Raw genomic sequence first — 20,888 nt, 5'->3', positions numbered from 1 at the left:
GGACAGCAAGAGGCCAGCCATCTATAAGCCAAAGAGAGTAGACTTTAAAAAACTTTTTAAAGTTCATTCATTTTTGAGAGAGAGACACACACACAGAATGTGATAGGTGGGGGAGGGAGGGCAGAGAGAGAGAGGGAGACACAGAATCTGAAGTAGGCACCAGGCTCTGAGCTGTCAGCACACAGCCTGATGTGGGGCTTGAACCCACGAACTGAGAGATCATGCATGACCTGAGCCGAAGTAGGACACTTAACCAACTGAACCACCCAGGTGCCCCCGAGAGCAGCTTTTAAAGGAAAACAGTCCTGTAGGCACCTTGATCTTGGACTCCCATCCCCCAGAACACTGAGAAAATAAATCTCTACTGTTTAAGCCACCCAGTCTGTGGTATTTTGTTATGGCAGCCCAGGGAAACTAATTCAGGAATGAAGTACTGATATGTGCTACAATGTGGATGAACCTCGAAAACGTCATGCTAAGTGAAAGAAGCCAGTGACAAAGGCACATATTGTATGATTCCACTTATGTGAAAAATCCAGGATAGGTAAATCCATAAAGACAGAAAGCAGATTGGTGGTTGCCAGGGGGTGGGGTGAGAAGAAGAGGGAAATTAAGAGTGACTGCTTAATAGGTAAAGGGTTTTCTTTGGGGGTGAAGAAAATTGGAAATCGATATAGGTGATAGTCATACAATGTTGTGAATCTGCTCAATACCAATGAATTTTACACTTTAAAATGCTTTATTTTATGTTATACGAATTTCATCTCAGAAAGAGCGAGTGAGTGAGTGAGAAGCCTGCTATGTAAGAGTTTTAAAGGTAGAGCAGATGTAGATTATTCCCGAGTCAGAGGAAGCTACAGAGAAGCAGCGGTGAGGATGAGGTTGGGAAGCTTAAGGGAACAGGATAAAACATCAGGACATTGGATGGGTGATCCAAATGGACCTTAAAATTATCCAGCAAGATGGCAGGGCTTGGAGTGGAGGGCAGTGAGTATGAGCAGGTGCCAGAGTCTTTAGAATACATGCAGATTGTACCCCAGAGGTTGGTAGATGATGCTGGTAAGGAAGCTTCGACAGAGTGAGATGGTTAGAGATGCCAGAGGAGAGCCATTTTCCTGGGGGGCTGGTGCAGAATAATGTTTTGGGGGCTACTCTGGAGAGAGCAAAGAATGATGACCCTTATTCCTTGCCCTGGACACCAGACGGAGATGAGTAGTCTCAGAGGGAACTCAAGTTTTAGAGAAGGCAGGCTGTGGGGATAAGGGAAGTTTTTTTCCCCTTGGGATGGAGTTTCACATTAGAATAGAGCTTGTGGATTAACAATTTTAATGATTTAATGATTTAAGGTATATCCCTAGTGCCACCAACCGTATACGTCTTAAAAAGGAAGATAGGGTGAAATGTACAGCATTGAAAAAGTTTACAGTCCACATTTATAAATACTATTACTATAAAAAGTGTGGTTTACTAACAACAGCATGTAGTCCTATGTTATTTAAGAATGAGTCCTTGAATGGCCATGTCTCTGTGAAGTGGAATAAGCACAACGTTTAAAGCATTTAGCTCCAGATTTACTCCCTATCATCTTTTGATAAACTCACTGGTGCTCAGCAGAGACAAAGCTATTCCAGAATTTGCACTGCCTAAACACATGGAATCAGCAGATTCTTGGTCTCTAAAGAGAACAGGAGTGTGTGCCTGGCTCACTTGGTAGAACATGTGACTCTGGATCTCAAGGTTGTGAGTTCAAGCCCCATATTGGGCATGGAGCCTAGCCAAAACAAATTAATAAAAAAGTAAAGAGAGCAGATATAAAACTCTTTAGTCTTTAATGTTGAAACTAGTTAAGTCTATTTTGCATATAGTTGCTTCAGGCAACCAACAAATATTTATTAACTGCCTACGATACTTCTGAAGTCTTGTGGGAGAAAAAAAGAACTACAAGATATAGTTGGAAAGATAATATATTCACACAACATTAAATAACACAACACTTCTATCTCAAAAGGGTGCATGATTACTTGTCAAATCACAGCTATAGAAAATGAACGTTTCAGGATTCATTGTGGCTTAGTGAGATCTGGAAAGGCTGCATGGAGAAGGTGCCACCAAACTATGGCATGAAGGTTGGAGAAAGCTATAAAGTTAGTTTCAGGGGAAGGAATGGTATAAGACAAGGCATGGGACAGGAAAAGTCTGTGGTATATTTAGTGAGGTTACTTGGAGTACCTGGTTGGCTCAGTCAGTAGAGCATGCAACTCTTGATCTTGGTGTTGTAGGTTCAAGCCCCATGTTGGGTGTAGAGACTATTTAAAAATAAAATCTAAAAAAAAAAAAAAAAAAAGATAAGGTTACTAGAGTGCAGTGTTATGGATATGGGTCAGTTGGGTTAGGTTGGGATTCAATGATTCTGAACCCTATGGAACCCATTGCCATTTTTTCATAACAAATACTTTGTTTTGCTTCCTTTACTGTATACTATTTTAAAAATTGATATAATACTCTGACTATAAGGATAAATAAAAGGAGAGTAATCTTTAATTAAAAATATGTATTTAATTCTACTTATAAGAGGAATTTAAATTAGTCAAACTTTAAGACATAGAAAGTAGAATGGTGTTTGCCAGGGAATGGGGGAGAACAGGAAAAGAGGAGTTGTTCAATAGGTAGAGTTTCGATTTCACAAGATGCAAAGTTCTAGAGATCTGTTGCACAACAATGTGCATATACTCAACATTACTGCAGTGTGCATTTAAAAATGGTTAAGATAGGGGTGCCTGGGTGGCTCAGTCGGTTAAGCGTCTGACTTCAGCTCAGGTCACGATCTTGCGGTCTGCGAGTTCGAGCCCAGCGTCGGGCTCTGGGCTGATGGCTCAGAGCCTGGAGCCTGCTTCCAATTCTGTGCCTCCCTCTCTCTCTGCCCCTCCCCTGTTCATGCTGTGTGTCTCTCTCTATCTCAAAAATAAATAAACGTTAAAAAAAATTAAAAATAAAATAAAATAAAAATGGTTAAGATAATGCATTATGTCATGTGTTTTTTGCTACAATCAAAATATGGTATTTGAACGTGAAAATTGGCTAAGTGGATTTCTTTTCATGTAGTTTGCTCAGGATTCATTGTCTCTACTGTATCTGAGGATTCATTCTCTATCCTAGTTCTGTGAAAAGTGCCTCTTTCACATTCTCTATATTCTTTGTTAATCAAACTTATATTAAATGTATATTAGACCTTATCATTCTATCCTTGATGACTTTTTTTTTTAAAGATTTTATTTTTAAGTAATTTCTACACCCAATGGGGTGGGGCTTAAACTCACAACCCTGAGATCAAGAGTCACATGTTCCTCTGACTGAACCAGCCAGGTGCCCCAGGATTTTTTTATATTCAAAATCTTTTATATTCAAAATCTATGGTAGAGAGAGGGGTTTTTTTCCCCCAATAGATATTGCCTTCTATTTTACTTTTTTGCCTTGTTGTTCTGGCTAGAACTTCCAATATAATGTTAAGTAAAAGTGGCAAGAATGGTCATCCTGGTCTTGTTCCTGATTTTAGGGAAGAAAGCAAATGTCTTTCACCATCAAGTATGCTAGCTGTGGGGTTATCACAGATGCCTTTTATCATATTGAGGAAATTCCCTTTTATTCCAGTTTTTTTTAGTGTTTTTAATCATGGAAAGGTGTTGAATTTTGTCCAATGCCTTATCTATTTCTACTGAGATGATCATGTGGTTTTTGTCCTTTAATCTGCTGATATGGTATATTATATGAATTGATTTTTGCATGTTAAACAAATCTTGCATTCCTGGGAAAAATCACTGTGGGTCTTGGCATGTACTCCTTTTACATGTTGCTGGATTCCATTTCCTAGTGTTTTGTTGAGAAGTTTTGCATCTACATTCATAAGAAATATTAATGTTCTGTCTACTTAAAAAACTTTTTTTTAACGTTTATTCATTTTTTGAGAGACAGACACAGAGCCTGAGCAGTGGAGAGGCAGAGAGAGAGAGGGAGACACAGAATCCAAAGCAGGGTCCAGGCTCTGAGCTGTCAGCACAGAGTCAGACGAGGGGCTCAAACTCACCAGCAGCAAGATCATGACCTGAGTTGAAGTCAGCTGCCCAACCGACTGAGCCACCCAGACGCCCCTATGTTCTGTCTACTTTAAAATTTTTTTTTAATGTTTATTTTATTATTTTTGAGACAGAGAGGGACAGAGCATGAACGGGGGAGGGGCAGAGAGAGAGGGAGACACAGAATCGGAAGCAGGCTCCAGGCTCTGAGCCATCAGCCCAGAGACCGACGCGGGGCTCGAACTCACGGACCGTGAGATCGTGACCTGAGCTGAAGTCGGACGCTCAACCGACTGAGCCACCCAAGCGCCCCGTGTTCTGTCTACTTTTAAAGTGGGATTTAGGTTTAAAAATGTATGCTGCTGCTTCTGCCATCCTTTGAGAATTCTCCCATGTGAGCTGTCAAAAAAATTCATTATTAAAAAAGATTTGTTGGGGAAAACCCCCAGAGGAGTTGTTTTATCCAAGTTCCTGTCTTTTCTTATTTAACAAACATTTATTGAGCACTTATGGATCCATTATAAAAAAGAAAATTTATAACTGTAAACTTTTGGTCTCAAAGATGTTAATTAACAATACAAGTGGTTATATCTTTTCTTGTGTTTAGAAGGTGTAACCTCAATCTCATATGTAGCAGCTTGTTGTGTGTCAGTATAAGACCTGATGATTTTATTTTCATCTAATCTTAGTTTAGTTTGCTTTGTGAAACAGAATAATGCAGCTTTGGAAAAATCAATGGCTCTGGCAAAATCTATCAGCGCTCTTGCTACAAATGTCAGCTTCTATTTGCGTGGTTTTTTATTGTTCTGGTTGTTCCTGCTTGTTAAGCAACTTCCGTCAAAGAAAATAAGTTAAGTAATAACTAGAAAATAATAGGGCTCCACCTGAACCTGTTCATGTACTAAAAGTACTCAGAGAATATCAAGTAGTACCAACTACTGATTTCAAAGAAATTTTATTGAGCAAAAATTTTCTTTGTAAGGACTATTTACCTCTGAAATAGGTTTCCTAAAATATCGTCAGGGGAAAATTACTTCTTATTTATCTTTTATGTAGAGATAATACATCGGGTGTTTGCTTGGATACTATAGTTGATAAGCAATTTTACACAGGGAATACAAATTTTAATTTTTTTTATTATTAAATTTTATTTATTTTTGAGCAAGAGACAGAGACAGTGTGAGCGGGGGAGGGACAGAGGGAGAGAGAGACACAGAACCTGAAGCAGGCTCCAGGCCCCCAGCTGCCAGCACAGAGCCCCACGCGGGGTGGAACCCATCAACCGCGAGTTCATGACCTGAGCCCAAGTCGGAGGCTCAAGCGACTGAGGCACCCAAACGCCCCAGGGAATACAAATTTTAAAAAGTGAAGGTTTCCTGGTGTACAGGGTACTTCTAAATATCTGTGTGTGTGCATGTGGGGAACACTTGTACCTCTAGTTCCTGACAAAGTCCATCAACATGTTTCATGTATGTTTACTACTATTTGCCGGAAACCTAACTAGGTAAATTTTCTAACCTATATACTAGGAATAGGGGCTGTGCTTGAAACTCCACTTTCAGGAGGATTTATTTTATGTAAATTTCAACACAATGGAATGACTTCTCTTAAAAAAAGAGAAAAAAAAAAAAGCACAAAAAACAACTACATTCATTACAGCTCCTCAGGCTTCCTTCTTTTAAAATAACACTTATCATTAACTTTTTGGTGTCGTTTGCAAAAGTAATACAGACCCGGTGTAGAAAACAGGGCAAATTCATTAAAGCATATAAACAATGTTCGTCCCATCGTTTAGATGACAGCTATGAACATTTTTCTTTAAACGGTGATGCAATGTTGTGAACTGTTTTGTAAACTGCTTTTTTCCCCTCGTCTGCCATTTTCGACTTTTTTTTACAGGGACTAGTGTCCCTTTCCCCACAGGCGGTGGGGTCGATCTCAGCCCCGGCCCGGCGATCTTTCTCTCCCTACCTCCCAAGACAGCAGAGAGCGACCTCGCCCACAAGGCGGCAGCCGGGCCCGCGGCGGCCGGGTCCCTTTAAGAGGCAGGCGCCAGAGGCGGTCCCCGCGCGGATTGGCCGAGCTTGGAGCCACGTGGCTGTCCTGGCAGCTGCGGCTGTGGCCTTGCTCCGGAGGCTGCCGCGGAGCTCCAGCGGGGTTCCCGGATAGGGGCGCGGGTTGCCCGATGTGCGTGAGGAGGTGCCTGGTGGGCCTTACCTTTTGTACCTGCTACCTGGCGTCTTACCTCACGAACAAGGTGAGGGGGGCGGGCGCGGGGTGGCGATGATTGCACGTGGGAGATCGGAGCCCCCCACATCGTACGTGGAACAGATGCAGCCTCCAGCTTTTTACCTGATTTTTCCTGATGGTAGTGGAGAGGAAGCCGACTCTGTGTGGAATGCTCATTTAGAAATAGGATTTGCTGGACTGCACTGGCCCTGTTTCCGGTCCTGTAAAGCATCCTTTACATTTCCTGGGACAACGAATTTTCTAAAATTAAATTTATTTATTTTAATGTTTATTTATTTTTGAGAAAGAAAGAGAGCGTAAGTAGGAGTCACCAAATTTTTTGACTGGTGAATTCCCAGGAACTTAATTTTGGGTTATGCATACTACTTTTCAGGGAAAAAAAGCAATTGGCTCTTGTTCTTTCGCGGCAGGAAGAGTAGAAGAAATCTGACATATCCTGCCTTTTTTTCTGAAACACGCCCCTGCCCTAGAAACCCACATGGTTCCAGAAGTTTTTATTTTTAATTTTAATTTTTTTTTATTTTTAAAGTTTTATTTATTTAATACTCTCTACACCCAACATGGGACTCAACTCATTACCCTGAGCTCAAGTCAAAGTTTTTCCAACTGAGCCAGACAGCCACCCCCCTCCCCCCAGCCAAGCTTTTAAACAGAAGAGATCAATCCATTTCCATATCCATCTTCCCCTCACACCACTGATAGCCAATCTTTTTTTAATGTTTATTTATTATTGAGAGAGAGAGAGAGAGACAGCAAGAGCAGAGGAGGGGCAGAGAGAGAGGGAGACAGAATCTGAAGCAGGCTCTAGGCTCTGAGCCATCAGCACAGACAGAGCCCAATGTGGAGCTGGAACTATGAACCCTGAGATCATGACCTGAGCCAAAGTCAGAGGCTTAACTGACTGAGCCACCCAGGTGCCCTTGGCAGTCTTTTTTTTTTTTTAACGTTTATTTATTTTTGAGACAGAGACAGAACATGAACAGGGAGGAGCAGAGAGAGAGGGAGACACAGAATCTGAAACAGGCTCCAGGCTCTGAGCTGTCAGCACAGAGCCTGACGCGGGGCTCGAACTCACGGACCGTGAGATCATGACCTGAGCCGATGTCGGACGCTTAACCGACCAAGCCACCCAGACGCCCTGGCAGTCCTTTTAAAGTTATGTCTCCATCCCATACATTTCCACTATATTCAAGAGTTTTTTGTGGAATTATTTTTGAAAATAAAATATTTATAAAGTTAATTTTCTTTAAAGTAATGTCATGAAACTGTTTTTTATGAAAATCCAGAAAAGCAGTGGTGCCATGTTTTTATTTTGTTAGGAGGGAGAAGCTGGCCTTGGATTAGGACCATACAGGGAAATGTTAGACTTTTGAGGGCTAGGGTGGGGCATCCCCTCTTGTCATAGAGGTTGGCTGGACACCAAGACAAAGTGGGGGATACCAGGCCCAGGACCACCTTCCCCCATTGTAGGGTCTCCCCTGCCCATCCCCCTCAAAACCCAAAGCCCTCTTGCTCTCTGGAAAAGGACTGTTAACCAATAGCATTTCCTTATACCTTCTCTCTTAACGTGAGGACTGTCTTCAGAATACTCAGATGATGCACCAGAACCCTGTCAGAATCCTTCCTCCCGTCCAGTTGATTTTTAGTTTTGGTGATGGGCCTTTGAAGATCCATTAATACTGCCTTCCTGGGAGACAGTGATGGGTTTGTATCCTGGCTCCACTTAGCTTGGTCTTTGGGACTTAAATTTCTCTAAAGCTAAGTTTTTTAACTTTAAGATAGGATTAACAAGTCCTTTTCAAAAAGTCGTTCTGAGGATTAATCAAAATGATTAATTGAGTTACTGAGTTGACTGGCCAAGTGCCCAATATCATGGTAAATAAGGTAAGTGGTAATTACTCTAGAAGGAAGGAAAGACAATCTTTTGCATATGGGGTGACCCAGTAATTAGCTTTTAACAGATTTGTTTCTTCCTCACAGGAAGCTAAACTAAAAGATTTATTTTAGCACCTTTTCTAGAATATGTGAATTTGTGAAATCCTGGCCTTTTCATTCAACTATTCTAATTTGTTTAGTTAACCTGATGAACATATTGATAATATTTCACTTAAAAACAAAATGACCTTCCTTTTATTTCTATATAATCATCAGACGGAGAAGAGTGACAAGTCTTTCATGAAAACCCATGAGCCAGGCGGGCATTGGTTAAAAAACAGAGTATCTAAGCAAAACAATCCAGCAGGCAGATAACACTTAGTTCACAGAAATTTATACCTCCTCTGGATGCACATTGGCATCTGTGGCATTATTGTTATATTTATTAGGGTCCCTCACCATTTTATAGTCAATGCTATAAAGATGGATTACCTTCCATGTGCATCATGCTTCAAGGTGCTAGAGAAAAAGAAGCCAAACTGTCCTGTCTCTAGGAATATCTAATCCGAGTAATAAAAATTGTAGATTTCCAAGGACCCTCAGAACTTAAACAACAAATCCTTTTCCATTTTCCGTGATGGTTTGGAGCGCTTTGGTTTAGGGCTCTTGGGAGTGTTGGAGCAAATCAAAAGCAGAAGAGTAACAGCAGAAAGCAGAGGGAACGGGAGGGGAGGAGACTGTACAAAGGGGAAAGAAATGGAGTCAAGAGTAGCAGCAGGCAGATGTGAGGCCCAGGTAGGGGTGGGAGAGGTAGTCCTTCATAATGGGATTATGGTAGGGACTCTGTAACTCTTAGATGATGCCATTGTTTCAAATAGGACAGTCGTGCTTCTTTCTGGCAGCCATAACAGGTTGGCTTGGACCAAATAGGGGCCAAGTGAGAAGGGAACTGTGCAGTGAGCCCCCCAGCATATAATCTCTGCGAAATGATTTTTCTTTTGAATTAGTGAGCATTATTTTGTGTTTAGAGATAGGATCCACTCTTCCAGTTTTTAGAAGACTCTTTGCTATTTTTTTAATGTTTATTTACTTTTGAGAGAGAGAGAGGGGGGCGGAGAGAGGGAGAGAGAGAGGGAGAAAGCAACCAGGGGAGGGGCAGAGAGAGAGGGAGGCAGAAGATCCAAAGCAGGCTCTGCGCTGACAGCAGAGAGCCCGATGCAGGGCTTGAACCCACAAACCATGAGATCATGACCTGAGACAAAGTCAGATGCTTAACCAACTGAGCCACCCAGGCGCCCCATGCTAGTTTTTTAATTTTCCTGTTTCTCAGGGTAGTTTTCTCCTCTAACTATTTCCCTCTGTATTTGCAGAAAAGAAAATTCATTGAAAAAACTCTTGTCTATTTTAGGCCCAGCCCTTCTAGTGTTAAAAGAACGGTTGATTTTAGTTTGAACAGCAAGTGTTTTGGCTCTCCTGACCTCGTGTCTGAGGTGTTCCTCCAGCCTGTGGGAGGTCCTGGCAGTAACCAGGCTTAGGGCCCAGGCAGCCACCAGCCCTTCTTCCCCTCACAGCTATTAAGCTTTCAGCCTGGGGACAATGTCCACATCTGTTTTCCTTTCAAAGACTCCCAAATTGCTCCTTCTTTTTCCATGAGAAGTGCTCACTGCTGTTCCACTGAATAGCCTTTTGCTCTGAGCAACACTTTTCAGTGGCCTGAGGAACTGCTAAAGAATGAATATTAGGACTTAGATTGCATTTGTCAGAGATTTCACTTTTCACTGTTGTCACTCTTCTTTAGCAAGGTCAGGTAAGAGCTTCAGCATTTTGTCTCCCCCCAGGATGTAGGACAAAGCCCAGCATACACTAAACTAAATAAATATTTGCTGTCTTCAAGAGGGTTGTTTAGGATGATAGAGCACATGGCCCAGATGCTCACTTGTTCATCCTTTCTCTGTTTTAGAATGAAAATATCAGGGGAAAGTGGGAAGGAGCCTATTGACCTATGTGAATAAACAGACTTCAGAGAAGAAGAAGGTCCATTTTTTTTTAAGTTTTTTTTTTTAATGTCTTATTATTTATTTTTGAGAGAGAGAGAGAGACAGACAGAGACAGAGTGTGAGCGGGGGAGGGGCACAGAGAGAGGGAGACACAGAATCCAAAGCATCACCAGGCTCTGAACCATCAGCACAGAGCCCGACGCGGGGCACCCAACAAGGGGCTTGAACTCACAAGCTGTGAGATGGTGACTGGAGCCAAAGTCCTGGACACCCAACCGACTGACCCACCCAGGGGCCCTGAAGGTCCATTTCAAGTAAATACAGAGCACAGGCAGTTAGCTGTAATTGTGACATTTAGGAGGTCACACTAGGAGGCCTATGTATAGGTTAATCCATGGGAAAAAAATAGGTATGTAAATTTGCCCAACACCAGTCCACTCTATTTTTACATCATGTGAAGAATCAGTAGAGTCCTTGCCTAGAGCCTTTAATGGTTTTTAAACTTTACAAAAAGTCTTAGTGCTCAATGGTAGGAAAAATAGGAAAAGATATCCAGAAAGACAAAACACAGTCCCATTTCATAAAGTGTTATAAAAGACATAATAGAAAAACAAGTTGTTGACCTTAGCCAAGTTGGTTTAAAAAAAAAAATCCTTAAAACGCTAAAGCACAGGGAAAGGTATGATGCCTAAGCAGTATTAGTTTAAAAACAAAAAACAAAAAAAGTACCTTTAGAATGCAAAAGCCAAATGCCCCCAAATGGAAGGAAAACAAAGGAAATAAACACTAGGATGCAGTTCTTGCTTGAAGAGAATCAAAGAAGGGGGTTGGATTTTGAGGTAAATTGGACAGTAGATAAAGGGGGTACCCTGAGAAAAGAGAGTGCGTCCAGGGGTTTGTCCGGTTTTCTTGAATTACTGCAGTTCCAACATGACTTCCCCTGAGGCCTGGGAAGATACTGAGTTGTTGGACATCCACAGCACCAGACCCAGCTGCTGTGCGGCCCAATTTGCTGACGATACCAGTTCTATTTCCCCACCAAGAGGTGGTTAGGTTTCTGGCGACCCTGGGGAAAAAAGACTCGCTCTTTTTAGTATGACTTAGAAGGTCTTTTTTTTTTTTTTTTCCCATGTATGATTTTGGGGGGAAGGGTAAATGCCTTTTTGAAACTAGAGTATACTTATATTTCTTCAATAGGGATTTCTTTGATTATACAGTCTAGCGATTCTCCATAATTTGAAAATGTCCATTAATCTGCTCTTTGTTTTTCAGTATGTCCTATCTGTCTTGAAATTTACCTACCCTACATTATTCCAAGGGTGAGTATCTTTTATGCTCTTTGTACACATATGTGGGGCATGTCCAACCAGCATCATTAAATGTTCCTTAAAATATTTTTAATGACTACATAGATTTTTTTTTTTTTATCAAATAGACATACTGTAATTTATTTAGCCCTTCTATTAGTGGGCATTAAATTGTGTCCCATTTTGGGGGTATAAAAATAGTGTTGTCAGACATATTTTTGTATCCAAGTTTGTCAAATTTCTAGCTATTTCTCTGGAATAGATTCCTATATAAGAAATTTGGGTTAAAGAATATGAACTTCTGGGTTTTTAAAATTTTTTTAATGTTTATTTATATTTGGGACAGAGACAGAGCATGAACAGGGGAGGGTCAGAGAGAGAGACACACACAGAATCGGAAGCAGGCTCCAGGCTCTGAGCTGTCAGCACAGAGCCTGACACGGGGCTTGAACTCACGGACCGTGAGATCATGACCTGAGCCAAAGTTGGACGCTTAACTGACTGAGCCACCGTGGTGCCCTCCCCCTGCCCTGCCCTGCCCCAGGCCACTGTCTCTCAAATGACTATTGACATTTTGAGCTTGGTAATCCTTTGTTATGGGGGCTGGTCCTGCACACTGTAGGATGTTTGGCAGAGTCCCTGGCTACAACTCACCAGATGCCAGTTAGCAACCCTCCCCTCCCCCACCCCCTGTTGTGACAACCAAAAATGTCTCTAGATATTGCCAAATGTCCCCTAGGGGGAAGAATCATATGGGTTGAATGCCACTGCTCTAGGTCACACTTGGAGGGCATGACCCATATCTGTCTGTTCTGCTTGGCTGGGTTAGTGAAGGTTTCACAAAGGAGGCATAAAAACTGAATCTAATAGGATGAGCAGGTGTTCACCAACACACAAAGAGGTAGGAGAACATGATGTGTCAAGAGGGCAGCACATGGAGACTCCTAGAAGTAGAAAGTGACCTGACACATTCCCGAGGCTGTCAGCTGTTCAGTATGGCTGGAATGTAGCTGCCCATGGCAGATGCACCGGAGCTGATCCTGGAGAGGGGTGGGTGCCTGTCCAGGAAGGCTTGTGTGTCACTCGCAAGTGACTTTATCCCCGTAGGCCAGCAGTTCTCAACTGTTGTGTCGCAGCACATGGGTGTGTTGTAATCACTTCCGTGGTGAGGTGTCTCAAGTCATAACTAAAAATGAGGTTTTGAAATCTATGAATTATTCACCTAAAGTAAAGCAATTAGAGTGAAACAGGGTGAAGTTATTGCCTGTAGTACCCTCTCACTCATTTTGAAGTTTGCTGTGCCTTGTACAGCGGGAAGGGCAGGGGTGTTTAATTAATTAACTAATTAGTTAGCTAATTTAAATTTTTTTAAAAGTTTATTTGTTTTCAGAGAGAGAGAGAGAGAGCAAAAGTTGGGGAGGGGCAGAGAGAGAGGGGAGGGAGAGAATCCCAAGCAGCCTCCACACAGTCAGCACAGAGCCTGATGCAGGGCTTGAACCCACAAACTGTGAGAGTTGGATGTTTAACCAACTGAGCCACCCAGGTGCCCCAGGGGTGCTTATTTTATAACCTGTGCTCCCCTTGTACTTTGCATGCAGAGGAAGAATGTCTCACTTGATCCCAAGTGTCTTATGGCAGAAAAGAGACTGGGAACTGCATCTGGCCACCTGGGAAGAATCAATCAACTGGTTTTGTTTTGTATTTTGTGTTTTGGGTTTTTTTGTGTGTTTTTTGAGAGAAAGGGGGGGCACAAGTGAGCGAGTAGCAGCAGAGAGAGAGAATCCCAGAAGGGGCAGAGGGGGAGAGAGAGAGATTGAGAGAGAGAGAGAAAGGCGGTGCTCGTCCAAAGCGCGATTCATGTTTTTACCCCAATGGGCTGGTGCTCACCCAAAGCAGGGCTTGTGTTCACCCAAAGCAGGGCTCCAGCTCACCTGATGTGGGACTCAAACTCATGAACCATGAGATCGTGACCTGAGCTGAAGTCAGATGCTTAATGACTGAGCCACCCAGACACCCTTGTTTTGTTTTGTTTTTAAAGAAATGATGCCTTTTTATTTTAAATGTTTATTTTTGAGAGAGAAAGTGGGGGAGGGGCAGAGAGAAGGGGACAGAGGATCTGAAGTGGGCTCTGTGCTGACAGCAGAGAGCTCCATGCAGGGATCGAACTCACAAACTGTGAGATCATGACCTGAGCCAAAGTCAGGCTCTTAAATGGCTGAGCCATCCAGGCACCCCAAATCAAACATTTTTAAAACAAGCAAGTGGCAAAATGAAGTTTGCTTTCTAGAACAAGCACTTTGGCTGCAGGTAGAGAATGAAAGTTGTGAGGCCATCCTAGCGATAGGGACACCAGTTTGGGGACTGATACTGGAGTTGAGGAGTGCCATGATGGGAGCCTGCATTAGGCAGAGGCAGAAGAGGTGGGGAAGAGAAGACTTGGTACTCTAGAACTGTTATGGGGATGCGTTCAATAGGATTTTGCGAGCAGATGAGAGAGGTGACTGAAGAGAGAAGAGCTAGGATGACATCTAGGCTCTGGTTTGGCTGATTAGGGGAAGAGGACGAAAATCAGAATGAGGAAGGGAAATTCAAGGTAACGTTTTAGGCAAGTTATCATTGGGAGCTTGTGGGTGTCAGGGTGGTGGTATCCGGGTGGGCGTAGGGATTTGGAAATCATCAGTTCAAGGATGATGGGAGAAGTGGGGACTGTGGGGGAGGTTGTTCAGGAAAAGTCTAGAATAAGAAGAGAAGAATATCAGTGTCAGCACTGAATGGTACAGCTGGATTCGAGAATAATACAGGTTGAGAAGGAGGGGCCTGGGATGCTAGTTAGGAGAGAATGGGAGAAAAGAATTGTAGGAAGGCTTGGATGTGTATATTTGTGTCAGCCAGGAGCTCTGCCAGGTCTGGATGGCATATGAGACTATGGCACTCTCTTAAATTCACATTGGCCTTTGTCTTTTTCAGGTGGCAGACGTTAATTGGTGGACTTTTGCTTCATGTGTCATGGAAACTGGGCTGGGCTGAGATCAACAGCAGTTCAAGGTAGAACAACATCTTCTTGCTGGATTCATGATTCATACCCTGCATTCTCTTCACATTATTTAATCTTTTCTGGTGTTACACTGGGAAATGCAGATGTTTATTTGAGTTGCTTGATCTCTTAGTTCCTTTTGAACCTTGGGATTTTAATGCTTTTATAATCACATAGAACTGAAGGAGTGTGTTTTCCTGCTTAGTGATGTTACTAATATAATATTAAAATTAATTGAGATACATAACTTATAATACTGTATTAATTGGGCTTTGTTTTAGATCATAGGAGCACAACGAATGAGTTTTTATTTATTTTTAATTAAAAAAATGTTTTTTTAAACATTTATACATTTTTGAAAGACAGAGATACAGAGCGTAAGTAGGAGAGGGGCAGAGAGAGAGGGAGGCACGGAATCCGAAGCAGGCTCTAGGCTTTGAGCTGTCAGCACAGAGCCTGATGTGGGGCTTGAACTCACAAACCATGAGATCATGACCTGAGCCGAAGTCGGACGTTTAACCAACTAAGCCACCCAGGAGCTCGGATGAATGAGTTTTTTGTGTGTGTTTTTTTTATAAGTTAAAATTTTTAATTATATTATATTAATTATAAATTAATATATTTTATTATATTATATTAAGTATAATATAATATACTAAATTATTTATTAAAAATAATTTTTAAATTATTTTCATTATAATTTTTTATTATAAATTTTTAATTTATTTTTGGTAGAATACTAGCAGGAGAGGAGAAGAGAGCCCCTATAATTTTTTTTTATGTTTTTTAAATTTATTTTTGAGAGAGAGTGACAGAGTATGAGCAGGTAAGGGACAGAGAGAGAGAGGGAGACGCAGAATCTAAAACAGACTCCAGGCTCTGAACTGTCAGCACTGAGCCCAACGTGGGACTTGAACTCACAGACCATGAGATCACAACCTGAGCCAAAGTCAGATGCCCAACTGACTGAGCCACCCAGGCACTCCCCAATGAATGAGTTTTTAAATGAACTCAAAATTTTTGGAAATTTTTGATTTTGAAATTACTACTTTACAGAAGAGTTTGAAATAACACAAAGAATTTCCATACCCTTTACTCATATTCCTCATTCTTTTATCTTGCTTCTCCTATAATTTTCTCTTGCGATTTATGTATATGTATACATATATATATGTATATATATATATATATAATTTTTTCTGAACTATATGAGAGTAAGTTGCAGATTTGAGAGTAAAATTCCCCTTCTAAATTCATAAGTGTGTATTTTCTAAGAGGAAGGACATTTTCTTACTTCACTATAGTATAGTAATCAAAATGAGGAAATTAATATTGATGCAATACTGTTATCTCATCTACAGACCAAAGTCATATTTTTCCAATTTTCTCAATAATATCCTTATAATGTAACTCCCACCCTGCCCCCCGCCCCCCGCACCGCCCTGCCAAATTCTGATCCAGGGTTCAGTTCAGATCACACATTGTATTATATATTAGTTTTTATGAATCTCTTAAGGCAACTTGTCAAATACATTTAAAAGAAATCTCAAAAACCATGACATTTTTCAGACAAAATTACAACCTGAATTGGCTAGCCACTCCTGCCTCACCTAGGTAAATTCTTATAATTCTTCCAGAACATCATGCCTCACCTGAAATGATACACAAAATGAAGAGAAATGAAGTCAAAGTTTATATGGACAAGGCAGACAGCTCTACTGAATGATCAGGCCAGGTCACTCACCTGTATAATATCCTTACCTTCACAAAATGAAGATACTTTTGAAGAAACTTTTATATGTGATATTAAGCAGAGGTCTTACTTTATACTCCATTGTTATGGTGGATGGTTCAGGGAGAACTGGGTCTTCATTTAAATGAATAAGTGCCTTGCACCCCAATGTTTATAGCAGCACTATCGACAATGGCCAAAGTATGGAAAGAGCCCACATGTCCATTGACAGATGAATAAAGAAGATGTGCTTTATATATCTATATCCGTATACACACACACACACACACACACACACACACACACATACATATACACACAATAGAATATTAGCGATCAAAAAGAATGAAATCTTGCCATTTACAACAATGTGGATGGAACAAGAGTGTATTATGCTAAGCGAAATAACTCAGAGAAAGACAAATACCATATGATTTCACTCATGTGTGGAATTTAAGATACAAAACAGATGAACATAAGGGAAGGGAAGTGAAAATAAGATAAAAACAGAGAGGGAGACAAACCATAAGGGACTCTTAATTAAATACAGAGAACAAACTGAGGGTTGCTAGCAGGGTGTTGGATGGGGGGATGGGCTAAATGGGCAAGGGACATTAAGGAGGGCACTTGTTGGGATGAGCACTGGGTGTTATATGTAAGTGATGAATCACTAAATTCTATTCCTGAAATCGTTATTACACTACATGTTAACTAACTTGGATTTAAATTAAAAAAATAAATTAATTTGAAAAATAAAAATAAATATGTGCCCTGAATTCACAAGGCCTGTGATAGTTCTAATATTCAGTTAAATAATGAAGCATGTTGATTCCATATGGTTTCATTTATTCCTCCACAGAGGCAAGAGATTGGTCTAGAATGCAGGTACTAATGGTCAGATTGTGGACTGGGGTCCACCAGTGCTCATCAACATGGGTCCTCTACTCTGTTTACAATGCCCCTGACTACAATTATCTTGTAATTTCTGATGTGAATTATTTACTTCATAATAGTCGTTTAAACATTACTTTGGCCCTGTTTCCTTAAGAGCTAAGCCATTGGTTCCCACTTAAAAACATTTTTCCTGTGAGAAAATATACATAATATAAATTTTACCATTTTTAGACCATTTTTAAGTGTACAGTTCAGTGGCATTAAGTGCATTCACAATGTTGTGCAACCATTACCAGAACTTTTCCATCATCCCAAACAGAACAAACAGTAACTCCCCATTCTGCCTTCCCTCCATCCAGTCCCTGATAACCACTGTTCTATTTTCCATCTCTGTGAATTTACCTATTCTGGATACCTCATTTCAGTGGAATCATACAGTATTTGTCCTTTTGTGACTTAACATAATGTCCTCAGAATTGTTGCATGTGTCAGAATCTTCTTCTTTAAGAAGCTGAATAATATTCCATTGTATGTATACCACAGTTTGTTTATCCATTCATCTCTTGATGGAATTCTTCATACTTCTGCCTTTTGGGGGAAGGGAAGGAGGAATGACTGGTAGAGCTGAGTAAAGTCAAAGACACTCAAGGTTCATTCCCTGAAAGGAATGATCCTCCAACAGTAGAAATTTGAGACCCACTAGACACTGTTGTCCTTTGAGCTTGTGTGATGCTAGGTTCTACCCATTGCAGATCTGTGGGCATGTCCCCTTTCCGTCCCCCTGCTAAATTCTCAGAGACCTCTTCACTTCTATTGCCTGTACTTCCTCAGGTGGCTTCACATCCTTACACACGATGTTAGCTCGGTTAACGCCTTATCAAAGATCCTAGTGTCTTAGTGAATCTTATAATTAATAACTGCTGCAACAGCACAGCATTTCCATTTTCCACAGATCCTCAGCAAAGGGGAGTTACCAGATGTCTAGCAGCAAGGACCCAGCACCCATGTTCCTTCATGTATGCCTGGGCTGGGTGTGTGTTTGCCATGGTTGCTGTTTCCTACTAGGCTTGGCTTTCCGATTATGTTACTAGAGAACCAAAGCTTGGCTTTGCTGTGTGACTGTGCACTTGTGTGGAGGTGGCAGAGGTTGGACTCTACTAAAAATGGAAACAGCAGCAGGTGGACAGGGTGGAGTCCTCTGGATCATCGTAGAGTGAAGATTGTACCAGTGGGGCTGGAGGGTGGTTTCCAAATCGGTATTTAATAACATATACCATGAGAGCTCATTTAGACCCCTTATAGCCTGGGGTGCAGCAGAATCCAAGATTACCTCTTAAAACAAGTTCCAGAACGTGGCACCACATTTCCTACTTTGTAGAGAGGCCATTCTGCTGTGTTGGTTAGTCTCTGGCCATGTCATGACTCCACTAAGTGACCCGATAGAATCCATCTCCAAGATTTTTACTCAGCAACCAGCAATCACCAAGTGTTGGATGATGCTTTAGAGGCCTTCTGTCCTGGGAAAGATCACACTGGCTTTCAGTTGCAAGCTTGTCCTTATATCGGCAGCTCTACTGCCATTGCCAACCTGCTGCAGAATGTTCAAGTGATTTTTCTAGCAGATGTGGGAGCCCTGGCTGTAGGCTGTGTTTCCAGAATGTGATCTAGAACACCGTGACAAGACATTTGACAGTGAGACCATGGCACTCTTTACTGGATTCTTGAACCATTGCTTACGGAATCAGGTGTGATTTCATTGGAGACATTACATGCCATCCTCCGGTCCCTTTATGACCAGACTACATGTTTAAATAAAAACATTTCGAAAGTAAATTTTAATGTACTTACTACTTTTTGTTCACTCTACCTAAGACAGCAAATTTTTAACTCTCAAGTTTTCAAGGATGAGAAGTTCTAAGTTAATAACACTATACCACAATGCCTTTGTGACCAGAGATTTCTAACAGATGAAGGAGAAAGCTCCACTCTTTAATTTTCCATTGGGGATCTTTGCTGGAGAACTATAAAACATTTCTTTGATAGGGGAGCCTGGGTGCCTCGGTTGAGCATCTGACTCTTGATTTTGGCTCAGCTCATGATCCCAGTGTCATGGGATGAACCACACGTCAGGCTCCACGCTGCCCCTCTCCCTCACTCTCACTCTCTTTTGCAAATGAAAAAAAAATTTTCTGGGGCATCTGGGTGGCTTGGTTGGTTAAGCATCCAACTCTTGGTTTCAGCTCAGCTCATGATCTCACAGTTTGTGGGTTTGAGCCCTGCATCTGGCTCTGCACTACTGATGTAGAACCTGCTTTGAATTCTCCCGCTCTCTCTCTCTCTCTCTCTCTCTCTCTCTGCCACTCCCCCACTCCCACACTCATTCTCTCTCATAATAAATAAAGAATACTTTCAAAAAATTTTCTTTGATAAAACCTCCAAGTTAACTCAGCCCTGTCCCTAAAGAAATGAACAGTGAGCCAATCAATTAGGATGCTTCTTTTTATGATTAATTATTTGTTTTTAAGTGAGATAGCTTGTCTTCATCAAAGCTACTGGTGGTTGGAATTTCTCAAATATGTTTTTTAATGTGTTGTATTTCATTTTGAGTGACCTGTAATTTTACGAACAGTTACCTTTGCTCACAGAGGAGAGTTAACATAAAATCCATGTGTTTTTGATCTTTTTTCCTATTGTGTTTTTTCACCAGAGGAATGCTTTATGTATATTATGTAGAAATTACTTTGGGGGGAGGATAAAAACAGCTTTCAAAGCATTCTCAGGAAACACGGAGAACCACTGCAGGGACGTAATATGAATAAAATCTGATTGGTTTTGGTGTGGTGATTATGGTTATTCCCCAGAGAAGAGTCCATGAAGCCAGGGATGGTAGAGGACAGGAATTTTTTTTTCAGCTTTATTGAGGTATAGTTGTCAACTAAAATTGTAAGATGTTTAAAGTATACATTGTGGTAATTTGATATATGTACATATTGTGAAAGATTCCCTCCATCCAATTAATGAACACACCCATCACCTCACTTTATTTATTTATTTATTTGGGTGAGAACATTTAAATTCTACTCTTCTAGGAAATGTCAATGACACAACAACACAGTGTTATCAACTGTAGTCACCATTTTATACATTAGATTCTAAGACTTTATTCATCTTATAACTGAAAGTTCGTACCCTTTTCCCAATCTCCTCTATTAACCTGCCCCCAGCCCCTGGCAACCACCTTTCTGTTCTGTTTCTGTGAGTTTGACTTTTTGTTTGTTTGTTTTCTTAGTTTTTCTTTCTTTTTTTTTTTTTTTTAAGACTCCACATATAATTCCAAATACCATGCAGTATTTTTCTTTCTTGGGACAGAATTTTTGGACCTTCGAAGTTTATAGTGGCTGCTGGTCATGCCTATACCACCCTGCAGGGCATAGGAATCTGCTGAACTCACACTTCAGTGTAGACCGCACCTCATGTCACTGTTGCTTTGTATCCATACAGTGTCTTGCAACAACTCAGCTCTGCCTTTGTGGCATGAAAGCCACCATAGACTACATACACAGATGGGTGTGGCTGTGTGCCAATAAAATGGTATTTCAGCAATAGGCAACAGGTGGGATATGGCCCATGGGTCATAGTTTGCTGACTCTTGTTCTAAGTTAGGCTCTGTGAGAAACAGTATAATCACAGGGTTTTTGGGTTCAAGTGATATTAGGGCTGAACTTTGTT

At 41.2% G+C, this 20,888-nt stretch overlaps 1 protein-coding gene across 6 annotated transcripts in view; it reads left to right on the top strand.

The window, feature by feature from the left end:
* The first annotated feature begins 6,198 nt into the window (after positions 1 to 6,198).
* TMEM241 (transmembrane protein 241) overlaps positions 6,199 to 20,888 on the top strand; it is a 114,266-nt gene continuing 99,576 nt past the window's right edge. For 5 of the 6 annotated variants that reach the window (XR_006209889.1, XM_007075988.2, XM_042962144.1 and 2 more), the window contains exons 1-3: positions 6,199 to 6,327; positions 11,465 to 11,511; positions 14,467 to 14,544. Coding sequence is in view for 5 of the 6 variants with exons in the window: in XM_007075988.2 (XP_007076050.1) it covers positions 6,256 to 6,327; positions 11,465 to 11,511; positions 14,467 to 14,544 (197 nt within the window). In the remaining variant the exon portion in view is untranslated. Of the gene's footprint in view, positions 6,328 to 8,032; positions 8,205 to 11,464; positions 11,512 to 14,466; positions 14,545 to 20,888 lie in introns of those variants that run through there. The other variant, XM_042962145.1, reaches the window with a different exon arrangement.

The sequence above is a fragment of the Panthera tigris genome, chromosome D3, assembly GCF_018350195.1.
Source record: "Panthera tigris isolate Pti1 chromosome D3, P.tigris_Pti1_mat1.1, whole genome shotgun sequence".
NCBI classification, from domain to species: Eukaryota; Metazoa; Chordata; class Mammalia; order Carnivora; family Felidae; genus Panthera; species Panthera tigris.
The sequence above is the reverse complement of the archived record's forward strand: the minus strand, read 5'-3'. Positions and strand labels throughout refer to the sequence as shown.